We start from the raw sequence: 16,796 nt of genomic DNA, 5'->3' as shown, positions 1-16,796 counted from the left end.
TATGTACCTACCACTGTGATTTATATCACGATTTCGGCGTTGGCGTCTGCTCAATAATTAAATGGAAATTCTATTATCTTGCTCAAACAGTCAAACGACCAAACACGAACGAGCGTTATTATTATCACCAAGACACGAAGCAACAGAAATGTTATGAAATCACAGACGATACGTATTATACACGATTATGGTTACTTATACTAATTATTTTAGAATATTAAGAACTATTGATAAAATACAACAGAGCTAACTTTGGGCACGTCTTAGGCCTCTGACTTCATCCAATGTAGTTAGTGCGTTTTCATTTTAAAATTAATTTTTTTAAATCAATTATCAACTAACATTTCCAAAAATATTTTATTTGTATACTTACTAAAAAATATTATAAATAGGTAGTACATAAAGTATTTATGTATTTTTAAATGGTATTTACATTGCAAATTTTAAAATAGTGCGAAGCTAAATAAAATAAACAAATATTAAATGTAAAATAATCGAAAACCAAAGGACACCAGCTACAAGACAAAAATAATTGCATTTGTTATTATTATTTTAATTATGTTATTACTTTAAACTATTCTGAAAAATGTATTTGTGCAATAAAATTATTATAATTAATATTGGCACCTACACATTATACCCATACTCTGTCAGCGAGAGGAGCATCCCCACTCGATACCCTGCCATAGGGAAACCGATTTCGATAGTAGGGTGATGCCGGGGATGCACAGAATCGGCGGGTTTCTCGCTGGACACAGTATAGGTAATTATTACACCAAGTGGTGTACGAAGAATTTTATTTGAGTAGGTATGATTATTATTAAATTTATAATATAAAAGACTAATTACAAAATACCTACCTGCTATATGGCTATACCTTTTTTTTGTGGCGTCGACGACACTGCCGGAACTGTTTAATCCTAGGTTGGCCCGGTTTTCAACTGAATATACAATCTGATGCTCCGCTATAGAATCTATAATATAATTTCGATAAAACTTATTACGCGTTATAACCCTTAGTCATTGGCCATATAGTCCATACCTACCCATATCCATGGGCGCCCCCCATTGGGGGGGGGGAGGGGCAAGAGAGGCCACTCCCCCCCTGGAAAAAAAATATTATGAACTTGTAGCTCAATAAATATTACCACAATATTACCTTATTACCGAAATTTTTTATTTTGGCCCCCCCCCTAAAATGTTACCTATGGGCGCTCACAATTAGCGTAACGGTAAAAAATATATTACATTTTTACTTATTCAAACTTTATTATATACCTATTACCTAGTTATCAAATACCTATTAAGTAATATAAAGGCTAACAATTTTTTGTTGTACGAATCTCATGCGAGATAAGGAATTTAATATTTTATAATACTTAGTCAAATAATTGTTGAACTTAGGTGTTGCTCATTACTCATACCTATATATTAAACGCTATAACTTATAATTTATAATATATTATAGTCATATCAGTAAGACATTTACATTTAATTTTTACGTTTATCGCTTGAAATATTTTCATTCTTCACAGAGTAATAAATAAAATAACGATGCAATCGATTTTATATTGTGGGGACTTTAAATAATGTATCTTAACATAAAAGTTTCTCTTCGTAATTTTAATGCTGCAATGTAGACGACTAAATTGTAAATTTATATTTATAATTTATAATTCTAAATTCATAATTTGGGCATCGTGGGAAACAATTAAGCAAAATAAACGGATTTTTAATGATTAATTTAAATCATTCTTATGCAGTTATGCCCCTGCATATCTTTTATTGTCTAGGTATAGGTATAATATTGTTATGGCTTTACGTTTATTTATGATTTCTTTTTCACAAACCATATATGACTATACAAGTGCCTTCGTAAGTATTTATATTGATGCAACTCGGGTGGTTCTGGATTCACTGTATAGAATGAAAAATGTCTTCATATTCTATTTTATTTGCTCCTATAGCCTTTAAGATAGAACTGATACTATATTTATTATTTATATGTAATAGCCAATAGGTAGGTGGTCTGGGACTGCGGTATTGCACTAAGAGTCCACAGTTTGGGTCAATTCTTCCTATCGGTCAACGCCGTTCTAACGAATATATTCTAATTTCTAAACTTGAATTTGATATACATTTCTATATTTATATTATTATTATTATTGAGGCCCGTCAGACAAAATAATGCCTCAGTGTAACTATTTATCACCGTTTTATATTCGTTCAAAAAATAGGCAAAATTTGATATAAAATTATAGTAAATTCAAATTTGTATTAAATCGTTATAGTTTAATATTATATCACCCACCTAGTTCAGAAAATATTTTTTTTAGGAGAATGGTAGGTATGCATCATTTTTGAGGGCATAGCCACTCCACTACTTTAGCCCCATAAGTTAAGCTTATGACTTGTGGAGAAATGTTGGTTGTGTTAAAGACCATCGGGGAACGTTCATCCCGTGGAACCGGAGTGGTGCCTAACGAGACATATTGCACCAAGGACCACGAGAGGATTATAGAGGCGGGCTGTCGGACTGGAATGCCATGTGACTGATGCCGGAGGACAGGGACCTGCGCGGCGACCGGGCCACGTACTCTTTGGGTCGTGACGATGGATTGGCGTGGTGTAGTACAACAATGCTGCCGAACATGAATCAGCCGGTGAAGCAGGAGGTTGAGCTCGATGGCTCACTGTCACTTCTCTGTCACCACTCCGGGACCGACGCAAACCGCACACTTCGATCTGCAGCCACCTTTTTTGTCCGAACCGCCCGGCTGACCGCCAGAACGATCACGGGTTGGTTTCAAGGATGCGGGCAGCATTTCCGTGATTGTGGTCCTTCGGCGAAGGCTGATTTTTAGAATCATCCTCTATAGCTGCTCCTGATCCTGATCCTGTGGGCTGTGCTGCTACTGAATGCCATAGTTATCACCGCCTAGCACTATATCCTCTTGCAGAGAGTACTGCCGACTGAGCCGCAGTCGGCCCTAAGTTGTATAGAGCATAGCGTCGTCGTCGTCGTCGCGGACCAACGAGAACCGCCCTGCAGGCTTGGTCCTGATCCAACAATGAACCGCAAATTCTCTTGTTCTCTTTGGTGCAATATGTCTGTATAACGGCAATGGACATTCCGTGATTTCACACTAGCCTTTCTCCTAAAAAATGTGTCCGGTTTCCTGCAGTGATCGTGGACCAAAATCAGTTAAAGCCAAGACACGAGTTAGTGGGTGTTTACGCCATATGAACGTATGGCGTGCGTTTTTTGTTTATTTAATTAACATTATGTTGGAATAAGTGTACCTATGTACAATTGTACAATGTATAATGTTATGTTTATATAATACTATTGTCTTCGACCTGTTGTATAACTATCATCATACATTATATTTATTATCTTGACGGCGGGCGCCGGTCAAACCTGTACTTAAAAAAAATATATGTTCCGTCAATCTTAACAATATTATATAGTACCTTCGGATTATGGAGTATCATATTTAATAAGTTCTGAGTGGTTGTGTGGACTTGCATTTTGAGAAGAGAAAAGGTACCAATTATGAAAAATCTAGACAATACTGCGAAAAGTTTATTGTTTCTTATTCAATATCGTAACATTTTGAAGTATAATGAAAGAGTATAGAGTATAGAATATTAAAATTATTATAAATTTTGAAATTACCAATCTTGTTGTGCAATTCAAAATGTGTAGTACATACCATATACTTTTGGTCCACTGTATTGTTTACTGTATTTGTTTCTGAATTGGTTTCCAAGTTGTTAAGAAAGGTTGGTTTAGAATTATTGAATTATTGAATTATTATTATTATTTAAATCTTTAATTATTTAATTGGTTCAGAGTTACCTATTTAAAAGCATTTACAATTTTTTTTCCCATTTTATACAGACTGTTACATATTATGCAGGTATAGTTAAAAACGGTTTTTCTGTTTCAACTTAGGTAAGTGATAATGTTTTTCAATTAATTAAAATTAATTAATTTTTATAGTAAAAAAATTATAATTTTTCTTTGTTTTTTTTAGATTTATTATTTTAATGAGGTAAACATGTATAACAAATATTAGTTATAAATTATAATCTATTCATTTTATTTTATTTAAATTTGCCCATTTCTGTTTTAGGTATAATATTTTAGGTGTAATATTCTTTACTTTTAGACAGTCTTATAAATTATGATTCTGTTTCTCTATATTTCATAGTTTAATATGATATAATGTTTCAATTTGAAAGTCTATATTGGGAACCAATAAATTCGGGTGTACATTTCACATTTCTACTGTCACAAGACGGCCTGGAATATCGGTAGCCAAGTCAGATGCAGTCATCCTTTCAAATTCAACCTGAGATCTACCCCTATTGTATAACTACGCTCCTCAGCCCCTGAGACTCCATGCACCTATTTACCTGCACGTTTCAACGTTACTGGTCTTACATCAACGTATTTTAATGAAATACGTTGAATAGAGCCATAGAGGTAACCTAATCTATTATTTAAATTACATAATTTGTAATACCTAGGTAGATACTAGGTACCATAAAAAAAAAAAATTAAAAAAAATAGTCTTCATACTATCCAATATTCGCTCATCATTGGGTGCGCCGCGCCGTTGAGAAAAAAGAGGTTCTAAATGTTTTTATGCTTCTTTTCACTCGGCAACTTTGAAAAAAAGATAATTTTATAGATTTTAAGATACGTTTTTTAAATACTAATTACATTTAAAACAATATTACACGCTAGAAAAATAATTTGAAAGGTTATAAAAACAATTTTTCTTCAACATACCTGCAAGTAGGCACCTGTAGGCTGTAATTCATAGTCAAATATTGAATTATAATACGTGCCTAGGCAGTAACCATCGTTTATTGGTATGCCACTAAGACGGTAGGCATCTTACTCACTATAACCTATTATCTACCTACCTTTGCATTTTTGATTCTTAAATGATTTTTGTTACCTATATGGATGCCGATGGTCATATCAAATATATCTGCAGCACGTAATGCGCCCATGCGATAAACGTTCAGCTACAGTTTTGAAATAGAATGTCCGATACTCTGGTTGTCTGGTCACCGGCGCAGGACCGTTGCAATATTTTAAACTGCACAATATTATGACGTCTATGATGCAGTCGGCGCGCCGCGTTGGCCACATTACCGATTGGTTCCGTTTCGTTTACAACGAAATAATAAATCACCACGTAGCTGTGGCTGGCAGACGACGTCGATCCCCATTATTCTTCGTATTATTATTGTCGTTGCGTATTACCGGAATAATATTGTATTATTTTCACCGTTTCCGAGAATCGGACGTCGGCGTTGTGTCTGTAATATGTATACCTATATACTACGACATACAGCTATGCGCTAAGTATTGTTTATTGCACACTTCTACACTTAGCACGTGACAACTCCACTACGTTTCTCGTACTGCAAACGACTAATATGTTATACTGTATTGCTGTTATCATATAATATCACGAGTCATAAAGCTGGCTGTCTCATTTACTTGCTCGAAGGCACGAACCATAAGACGTAACCAAATTCCTATACAGTTTACCCATAATGCCAATGGCGCAACAAGTCCCCGAGAATCCCCCAAAAATAAAAGACTCTTCCTATTGTGCATTGATTATTTGGAAGTAAAATTATCAATAAATACAAAACTGGTGTACTTTACCTCTACCGTATAGTGTTACTGAGGAATATTATAAGTAGTTATTTGATTATTTCGGTATTGCGTCCAGCTGTATAATATGATACCTATTATGAATTAGTAAACTTAATAAAATTAAATAATCTTTAGCTTATTTAGTGTTGTATAGAACAGGTCAAAGATATGTAGTTATTGCTTATTTGTGTAACAATAACCATAATAATATTATACAATAACTTGGCGAAATAACTTAGAACACAGCGTAACGATTCGTCTTTTCTTCATCTATGACCATAGGCGGAGATCCTTTGAAATATTGAGGGGGGCTCAAATAGTTGGTAGCAAACAAACCTGTGGGGGCTTTGCCCCCACACCCCCAACACTTTTTTTATATTTAATAACTCATTAAAATAATTAAAAATTCTCATTATTATACCTACTGTCCTACTAATAAGAATACTCACAAAAAAGGAAAAATGAATATAATACAATTGCCGTTTTTAACTTATTACACTTTTTTTCAAATATATTTAAAATAGTGTCATTTACAAACGATTTAGTTTTTATCTTTTTCAATCTATATAATAGACAGAATAGCTCACTATGATATCAGGCATCAGCCTAGTTATTATCGTTTCTCGTGAAATAACAACAGTAAGAAATACTAGTCCTTTCTTAATTATTAAATATAGTTTTTGGATCCAAACAAAAACAAATTTACATATATGTAAATTTGATGTAAAATTCTTATTTTTTACAGTTTAGGTATTTATTCAATAATAATAATAATAATAAATTATCTATAAAACATTCTGTAATCTGTATAAAAGTATGTTTTTGTTTCTTAAATATTTAGGGGGGGCTTAAACTTCAAATTATTTATTTTGAGGGGGCTAAGTCCCCGTAAGCCTCCCCCCCGATCTCCGCCTATGTCTATGACAGGATTCAGGACGGCCATTATATTGTTTCTTTGCTTATAATTTGTTATAACTTATAAAACAAGTAAACAGTTAAATTGTGTTATTTAAAAAAAAATGTGAATAGTTTTTTTATGAACGTTTAATATTTCAATGTTTATGTTATTACCATAGACATATTATATACACATCATATATGTCTATGGTTATTACCAATAGTAGGTATTCTATAAACCAATAAATAATAATTAATAATATAAAACAAATAATAAGACCTTTAGTAATTATTTTGTTAAAAAAAAAAAAAATACTTATCGAGAAATTGGCAATTTAGGTATTCCGTTTTCAAGAAGTAGAATAATTTTAGTTAAAATCGGCCAGTGTTAAAAAGCTTCAGGGAACTGAATATAAATAAATGCAATGGCATTATTAATTGAAAAAAAATGGATATTGCATATACAGCTAATAGTTGTATATATAAGTCGTGCATAGCGTATATTTTCGTTAATTTCACACAGCGATGTAATACCCTATAGTGCTGGCCGAATATCTTTAAATCATTCGTTTTTCAGATACTCTATCGTGTGTTCCGTCAGCGACAAGCGTGTTAGGTATATCACTATATCACATTAATAGTTATACGGGTATCAATATTATATTGTAGCAAGTATATGCGTCACATATACGGCCATATTCGCCGAAAAGAAACGAACCGACATTTTTTACGGTAATTATTTTAATTTTCGTACCCCATAACGGCCGTTGTTTGCGTGCAGCAGGTGATGTGTGTAACACACGATACACATGTAACAGTCGAAGACAATTTTATTTTCATTTCTGCTTATTACGCTATGAATTTTTTTTTTCATCCGGAAGCACCAGACTGTAGCAGTACCGTTTATAATTTTCCCAAACTGTAGACAGTTTATCAACTTATAACAACGATATATACTTGCAGTGTTTGAATAGTCAAGACTTTGTATATTATGTACCTATGTGTTATACATACGAATACAATATCCACTGTTGACTGTATGTCCGTGTACATTTAACGCAACATTAACACATTTATTTCCTTATTTTATATTTATTTCCATCTCAAGCTTAAGCTTCGTTTTATTAATGGGGACGGCATCTTGCAGTGGTTAATTATCATAGGGCTAAATTGTGCAAACTATACATAGATAATTGTTTAAAATGAAAGTTGGAACTCTGGGTTACATACTATAACAATCTATTTCCAGAGGTGTTATAGTATCTACTGTTAATAGACGAGTACTGAACACTGTCGGTACACTACATTTTCACTTTATAACATTTATTTTGATTTTTATATCCACAGATTTAGTAAACAACTAACAAGTAGTAAACTGAGTAAACTTTCTTATAACCCATTTTATACGTTTATAATTATTATTAATCATGTACAAATATTCAATAAATTAAACGTTTGTTGAATAACTGTTTCTGAAAAAGTTATTGAAGAAAAATAATTTTCTTTTTATTCTGTTTACTAATTATCCGTAGTTACTGAAATTGTTCATAAATTATTATAGGTACAGTTTGACAGTTGACTGATGATGTTATAAGTCAGATGACGACCTATACACATAACCTATATATATGACTGAAATCATGGATTTTTAATTCTGGTAGTCTACAAGTCTACAAGTCTATAACCAATAACCATTAACTACCCAACTGTATTGTGAAAACTTGAAGGTTTGTTATCAGAAAAAATCAGCTAAAACAACTAAGTTAGCTTAAATTAGTATAATGTATAATAGTATTGCAATATTGGAAAGTGCTAGTACCAAAAAAATACTAAAACTAATAATTAAAACAATGTTAAAATTTCATAATTTACAGACTATTATTTAGTGTTTTTTTTCTATCTAAACATTTTTCTAGTAGAAATAATGCTTCAGATTTCAGCTTCAGCATATTTTCTTATGGGAAAGTGAATCTAGAGAGAATGAATCTTCAAAAATTGAAAATTCACAAAAGATTTTAAAAGCTTTAGGAAAAACAAAAAAAATTGAGATTTTTAAAAGATCAATTTAGTTTTTTTAATATAAGTAACTAACAAACTAATAACCGTAAATACATTATATTTTCACTATATGTGTTTAAATTAAAAATCTCTATACACCATTAAATGTTGACCTTTTTTAAGCTATTTATAGATATTAGATAATATTGATTTTATTATTTATTTTAAAAATTATTGATAAAAAATGTTCACTTGTCAAAAAACTTAGAAACTTTAATATATTGTTCCTCATCATAAGTTGTTGTCAGTGGAAATAAAAAAAAAGTTGATCGTAAAACCACAATAATGAAAGAAATACTTCAAATTGTCATCAAATGTTTATTATATCATGTCTACTCATGTTCAAATTATATTGAATCGTTTCGAGTTATTAATAGCCATTTGAAGCTTTTATTTTCTTATAGTTAATTAGAAAATATAAAAGATACAGTTGAACTGTTTATTTTATAAACATTTAAAATTCAAAATTGATCAACATTTATACAAATTTCGAAAATGTACAAATTTTTTTTTTAGTTACAAATTGAAAAAATGTTCAATTTTTATAGCTTAAATGGTTGATAATTTAAAATAAGGTTTCTAATAAGTAGTTCATCCTGTCACCAACAAATCTAAAAAATATATTAACACAGTTTTTTTTATAGGTATAAATATATTGCTACACAATAGTGCATAAAATCCCTTTTTTTAAGACATAATTGAGCAAATTATCAGCGTATCAAAGGGTATAGAAATACAAAAGAAAACCTACACGATTGAGCATAACAATACTTTTGTGATGTTGTCATTTTCAATTTTGAGCTATATTATACAAAAAATATTTATTTAAATAATTATGATAATTTAAAATATGTTAAGAGTTAACATGATTTCATAGTCAATACCTAATGATAGGAAAATTTCATAGATCTATATATTTATCTGTTTGATAATAATAATAGTTATAAAAATAATAATGTATTCTTACTTGCTGGTTTGAAATTTATAACAACAGGTTGATAATTAAATTGATATACCTTAGTATCTGTTTCCAAGTTGGCTTAAACATAGAGATTCCGTATTCTTACGATTTAAATATTGGCCGAAACACTCGAAATCTTTTATATTAAATGTTAGTTTTTTCAATACAATTGTCGATAAAGCTGGACTCTCCTCATGGCTCGTTTAGTTTGGTGTCCTAATAGTTGTTTTAATATTTGAAAATAATAAATTACAAACATTTGGCATCACGAATGTGGCAATGTTGTATAAAATACTGTATGTTGAATCGTGTTGCTAAAATAGTATATGATCAATCGTGCCACAGAATATTCTGTGATCGTGCTCTACCTAGATATTTTAAGTTAAAATGTGAAATAGTTCAAATAATTGATGCCAATAAATTATCGCACCAAAATTAAAATCAAACACAAATATTTATAATTTATAAGAACATGAGGTATGTTTATATAGATAGATGGGTATTTTTGCTACCTATGCAGAAAAAGATGCACCCGTACTGGTGTTCAAATATTTTGATGACTAATGACGATGTCAAATAATAATAATTAATGGTCAAATATTTAATATTCTACAGTACTACACTTTATAATATGATGTAAAATTATAGGTAGGTTTACTGCAATTATAAAATTTTAGCTTTACTGCACTAATAAGCGAACAATCGCGCCCGGGTAAGAATAGACAATTTTGCAAACAGCCTTATTGGCATGTCACATTATTACCGGAATATGAAAATTAAGCCAGACGTCATTGATGAGTTTCATCTAAAAAATAGAAAGTTGGATTTTTGTAATAGTTGTTACTTAATGGCTACGATTATGTATTTAATGTATATCAATCTTATATAATATAATAAAGTAATATAATATTTAAATGCCTCATAATATATTTTTAATAGGTAATATATTATTTTGTTTTAGAAAACAATATTTAATCTCTCTGATATAAAACTATAAAGGGTTTAGTATAATTTTGGAAACGTATTTATATTTTATGTTATGACATATTTCTTATTTACATAGATAAGTGTTTAATATTAGTCATCAGTCATCACAATTCTAAGGTATTTTTGGTTGAGTTGACCCACTATACAGACTCATGGCATTGTCTATCTGATATTTTGGCTTCATTATCGTGGTCTTTCAATATCGAAACTAGTTTTACATGTTTATATCATTAACACTGTTTACTGCATCTAATATTATGAACAATAAAACCTCGTTTTTAATAACAAAATCAGTGCACCCCAATATGAATATTTTATTCCCTACTTCACAAAATCAACAAGCCCAATCCCAAACTTACTTGCCATCTTCTATCAAACTTTTCATAGGGCAAAATAGCAAAATAATTCTTTTCACCTAATGTATTTTCCATATTACCGACTAGTATGGGTAATGCAGAAGTATAAATTCGTAGTATTCGTCACACTGACTGTCAAGTAATACAGTGGCGCCGATTCCCTAATTTAACTATAAAAGTAGATTTTTTAGATGGCTGGGGGCACTGTTGGCGGTAGGGTACTGCAGGGATCCCGCTGTAGAACCAGAATTTATGTTAAAATTAATGATTAAACATTTCATCATGCAAGTGCTTTGATTTGCATCTGATAATTAAATTTAAAAAAGAGGTGATGAGGGGGGGGGGCTCCTAGATGTCCGATGGCATGCTATATTTTAAACGTTTCGGCACCACAGGAGTAATATATCCATTGATCTTGGGAAACCCATTCTTAATAAGCAAATTGTCAATTCCCGAGATTTTTAAATAATATATATTAGAATTTTAACAGACTAAACTGAATTCAAAAAGTACAATTTACTGGTACTAATAGACTCTTGTGTAAGTCTACATCTTTATTTCTGGTTATGCGTCTTCACGGACATCTGAGTTATAATTCTATCTTGAATCATACGCGACCATGTGAGCAATATAAATTATAAAATGCTACCATACAGAAACTTTAAATACACTTTTCTCACCATCGATATTGCTATCCAAATTAGATCGAATAGGTCCACTTCAAATTTCTGTAATTTGCTGACCGTTGCGTCAAGCGCGGGGAAGATCACTTTTTGTACCAAACCACCAAATTCAACCCAGACATTTGTGAGTTCCGAACTTTAAGGGCGTTAAAATATATAAATCTCTGGCATAAAATTTATTATAATTAAATAAAATAATAAATATTAGGTCATTATCGCTTCTCCCAAATAAGTATACCTATAAGCCATAAGGGGATGCCATCGCACTATTTATTATCTATTTTTGGCTCACGTGAGATATACACTAAACGCATTCACTCAAAGCAATATTTTGTTTGATATTTTTGAGTAATTTTAGACTTAAGTTACACATTACTAAAATTATAGAGAATAATATTTTTGAGGATATGATGTCTAAATATTGTCTCGAAACAATTGAACATCCATTTCAATTTACAAACAATTATTTTTATTTTTTAAGTAAAATAATAATAAAATATAAAACCAATAAGTCAAATCCTCAAAAATATTATCTTTTATAGCTTTTGTAATAGGTGGTTTAATTTTAAAATTACTCAAAAATCATAAAAAACGATTTTATATTATGGTGTTTTATCTATGTTATGCGCGTGGGTCTGAGTAGCCCTTATAATAATTTCAACTAATAAAAGCCTCACTTTCAAATTCAGAAACTTGAAACGACACATGTTGAACACTTTTAAATATTTAAATCAACAAAGTTCTTAGTGATCTAAAAGCTTAATGCTATTATACATTTATGAGTTCGACCGTGCAGTGTGAGAGCGAGAGTGCGTGGAGTATTGTACCGTATATTTGTTGTAATATTATTCTTAACACTAACCAAAGAACGGTCCCATTGAAAACTACAAAATAAAAGTGTATTTCCCTTTCACGCAATATCCTCATCAGTCCGATATTCGTATAACAGCAAAAAAATAATTATTATCATTATTCATCATCACGCGCCCGAGTGACTTTTATATCACTACGTATATGATTCCACGTGCACATACAAATAGTACCTACCTATATACTTATTACCTGCAAAAATACATTAAACAAGCATTCGTAATTTGTATAATATTATAGTAAAATACGTGAACCCCAGACACACACATATACATGTCATAATATGTATCAGTGTCCATTTACGTTTACTGATGAAACGAACAATGCGTTTAAAAGTGGGCTAATTCGTATCGGTATGTCTACATACTGTACACAGATAGGAGTGTCGGCATAAGATGCGAAGCACCTTGCTCCACCACCACCACCACCGCCACCTCCACCGACGAAGCCGCAGTTGTTACCCGACGCAGTCTCCGCGGTCCACGAGGTGTCCATTCACGCACTCGGCGGGTCCGCTGCCCAACCATGACCGCTGCTGAATTCTGGACTCTGTCGATCGGTTTCCATAAACGTGCAAGTATTATTATTAGCCATGTTTGAACATGTTGCCAGTTTAGTTTGTTTTCGGTTCGGCTGTTTATAATATTTAATATTTGTTCGTCTTTCCGTATTCCTCATAAAAATAATCTTTATGAACATATAATATTTATTAAAGTTTAATGCACGCGTATTTGCCAGTTGATTGAGCTGCAAGTGTTCGTAAACAACAAAGATCAAGAAACAGATATTATACATAAAAGTATAGGTACCCAGTGCGCGCGCACGTGACGCGATGATAGTGAATGTGTCAAAACTTCAACAAATCATGAGCTTTGTGGTGAGTTTACATTATTATACACTTATACAAACATTTTATTTTACAAAATATAAGGAAACAATTGATAAAAATGTCAATCTGTTACTGGTACATCATATTATTAGGCGTTATGTTTAATAATTTCATTGTAACTTTTGAAGCCAAAGTTACAACCTAAATAGTCAAACTATAATATACTAACTATATTATTTAGTCCAATAACAATAATATTTCAAAAAAAGACAAGTATACATCTTCAGGCATAAAAAAAATGCTAATAATTAGTATAATAAATACAACGTTATACAACAATATCATTCTTAATAACATTTAAAAAAAAGTCATGGAGCCTTTCATTTGTGAATTCCGATTTTTTCAATTATATTCAATATACCCATATCTTGTCTGTGTAAATTGATACAATTTCAGTTTTTGTGTATTGTACCTACTTAATAGAAAATAAAAATATTGTATAAGTTTTAAAATTTTAAAATCATTTTTAAAAGATATAAGTATTTTGCTTATAATAACATAGGGGATCTTTCAACATATTTAAATACACAAACATTTTTTTTTATAGATTTTTTTTTCATGAGATGTATAAAATTATAAAGAAAAAGAAATTTTTTATTTTGTTTATTAGAGATGGAGATAAAATTTAAGAAATAATTTTTTTAGTCGAGTGAATGTATAGACGATAAGAACGATCAAACGACGTATTTTTCTATAGTTGTCCTCATTTCCTTACCGTATTACTGTTACACTGAACTGAAAACGAATCGTTATTTCAATAACCATTATAACAATTATTGTAAAATTATAAATAGTAAATGCATACAATAAAGTTTTTGACTTATTTATATTCATAAATCAGAATATTTATACTTTATGATTTTTATTATGGTCATATAATGTTATGTTGACATAAAAATTGTTTCTATTTTGACAATATATATTATATTCTTACTTACAACGCACTGTTATTTATTAAGTGGGTGTTTATTATTTAAGATTCATATAATATTTATCCACTTATTTCGAATTCTTTTTTAGTTTATAATGAAATCGATACACAAAGAAGAGAAACAAACATAACTACCTGTAAACATTAAAATAGGAATGTTTTATAAGTTATAACAAACTTGAGTGTTTTTTTCTCGTCAACTATTGGAGTGTTTTTAAAAAAAAATGTTGCAAATAATGACATTTTTTTGTTAATTTCTAAAATTAAAAATATCTTATTGATTTCTGAGATCTAAAAATATAAATTTATGATTTAATTATTTTCAATGTATATGATTTATATTTTCAACTTATCAGTTATTATTAGTGTATACTAGGTATACCTATGACCAAATCTATACAAAAATTAAATAATCCCAGTATATTTTTTTATAAAAAAACAACTCTAGGAGAATTTAAATTAAAACAATACTTGCACATAATATTATTACTTATTAGGTCTATAGCCTACAGTTAGTGTAATATAGTAGTATTATAATTCATGTATAAACTATTTTCTAATTTATTATGCTTACACCAATGTCATTTAATAATGTGGACAATTTGGACATCCAAATATCCAATCTAAGAGTATACAAAATGTTATAATTTAACATTTATAGATTAATTTTTTTTAATGTTATAACTTATACAAATGTCAACTGCAGGTACAGTAGTATAAGTGAATTCTTAAAATCGTAAATATTATTAATGGTACTTAGTTAGTACTTTCCGGGAGTTTAATCCATTTAAATAGTTATACCTTCCGATAGACATAATTTTTCAATTTCATCCATATTAAAATCGTGTTAGCTACCATGAAAAATCCGATAATCGATCCGCGGGAGTTATTTTTCACATTTTTTTGTGTTTTGCTTTTAATTTCACAGTATACAAAAATAATAATGCTTTCCAATGTCCGAGACAGCCTGCGGTCGGATCGAAAAATTTCTGCCGGATATCATCCAACCGTACATCCTATGCTGCTGTCAAATACTAAACGGTTCCAAAAATTCAATGCATATCGTAAAATGGAAAATAAAAATAAAAACGGCACTATAAATACAATATGCACAACATTAGTCGTAAAACGAACCTGTCGTTAAAGTCTATTAACTGTATAGGAACCTGTAGCCATTTTGATTTGTTTTTGTTTATAATGATGTTCACACATGTATAATAAATAATAATATATTAAAATAAAGTATATATAGGTGGCACCAACTGTACATACGTTTGTATATATATGTATTATTTTGGTTATCCGACAATCAAACCCTCAATTTATTAGTCGTTATTTTAAAAGGATAGGTCATAAGCAGGTATAGGTACTTATTTATTTTTAAAAAGTTTTTAAACGTTTTTATTTATTTTGTTTGTGTTGTTATACGTTGCTTGTTGTTTCAATGTTTCTTAAATAAATTTAAATATATGTTATTTTTTCTCAAAAATCAGGAGACTGGGTTTGTGTAACATATTCTGCATTAAATATGTAATGCAATATTTGCATATACTTTCTAAGTAGATATTATTCAAAAAATAATTTAAAAAAATACTTATACGAAAGAAATATACATTACACATATGTATTACACACAGGTTTCTCCATAAAAATTAAGCATGAACAACTATAAATATTAAATTTAAATCATTCAGTGAAAACATAACACACTCATTCAGATATATTATGTTAATCAGTTAATCCAAACAACAGTTGAAGTTTTTAATTGATACAGACATACAGTTCTATTCTTATAAATCTATATTCCATTGCAGATATTTTTAGATAATTTTTTTTTATAATTAATATTTAATAATATATTTAAAATTAAGGCAGTTTAATCAGTTTACGATTGCTGAAAATACATTACAAGTCATTATAATATAATATGCATATATGTGTGAATACATATTATTATTACATGTGGTATGTTAAAACGTTGATGCTGTTTATAAATTTATTATAATGTAGTTATAGTACAGTAGTACCTAACAAGTTATAGGTACTTATATAAAATATTAACGAACCCGAGCATTTAAATTATGACGTTTAACTTAACTCGTTTCAGAAATTGTTTGACGGATAAAAAAAATATTGATGGTTCAAATCAAACTTCGTAAGTAATGAGCATTGATCAATCGCCATTACATAGAAACTGACGTCTTTCTCCACTGTTGTCTGTTTGCATTTGCTTTGACTTCTAAAAATAAAAAAAACTGAAAAGTTTAAAAAGTATTACTACAAACAAACATAATAATGTACCATATTTTCGATGAGCATTATAAGTCGTATACAACAATGAACCCTCCGAGTCTCAATCGTTGTTCCTAATCGTTTTCTATACTGACTATACCATACCTACCTATAAAATCAAATATACAATCACAACTACGTAGTTCCACGAGTACTACGCTTCCTATTCGAGGCTCAACTAAACTT

General features: G+C 30.1%; 1 protein-coding gene across 1 annotated transcript in view; it reads left to right on the top strand.

Annotated features, from left to right (window-relative positions):
* The first annotated feature begins 12,985 nt into the window (after positions 1–12,985).
* The window catches only part of LOC111031691, a 32,546-nt gene continuing 28,735 nt past the window's right edge, over positions 12,986–16,796 (top strand). Inside the window, exon 1 of the mRNA XM_022311742.1 lies at positions 12,986–13,375. Coding sequence (XP_022167434.1) covers positions 13,331–13,375 — 45 coding nt within the window. The 5' untranslated portion in view covers positions 12,986–13,330. The remainder of the gene's footprint in view (positions 13,376–16,796) is intronic.

This window comes from Myzus persicae, unplaced genomic scaffold, assembly GCF_001856785.1.
Source record: "Myzus persicae strain clone G006 unplaced genomic scaffold, MPER_G0061.0, whole genome shotgun sequence".
Taxonomy (NCBI): Eukaryota; Metazoa; Arthropoda; class Insecta; order Hemiptera; family Aphididae; genus Myzus; species Myzus persicae.
Note: the sequence above shows the minus strand (reverse complement) of the source record. Positions and strands in the feature narration are given on the sequence as shown.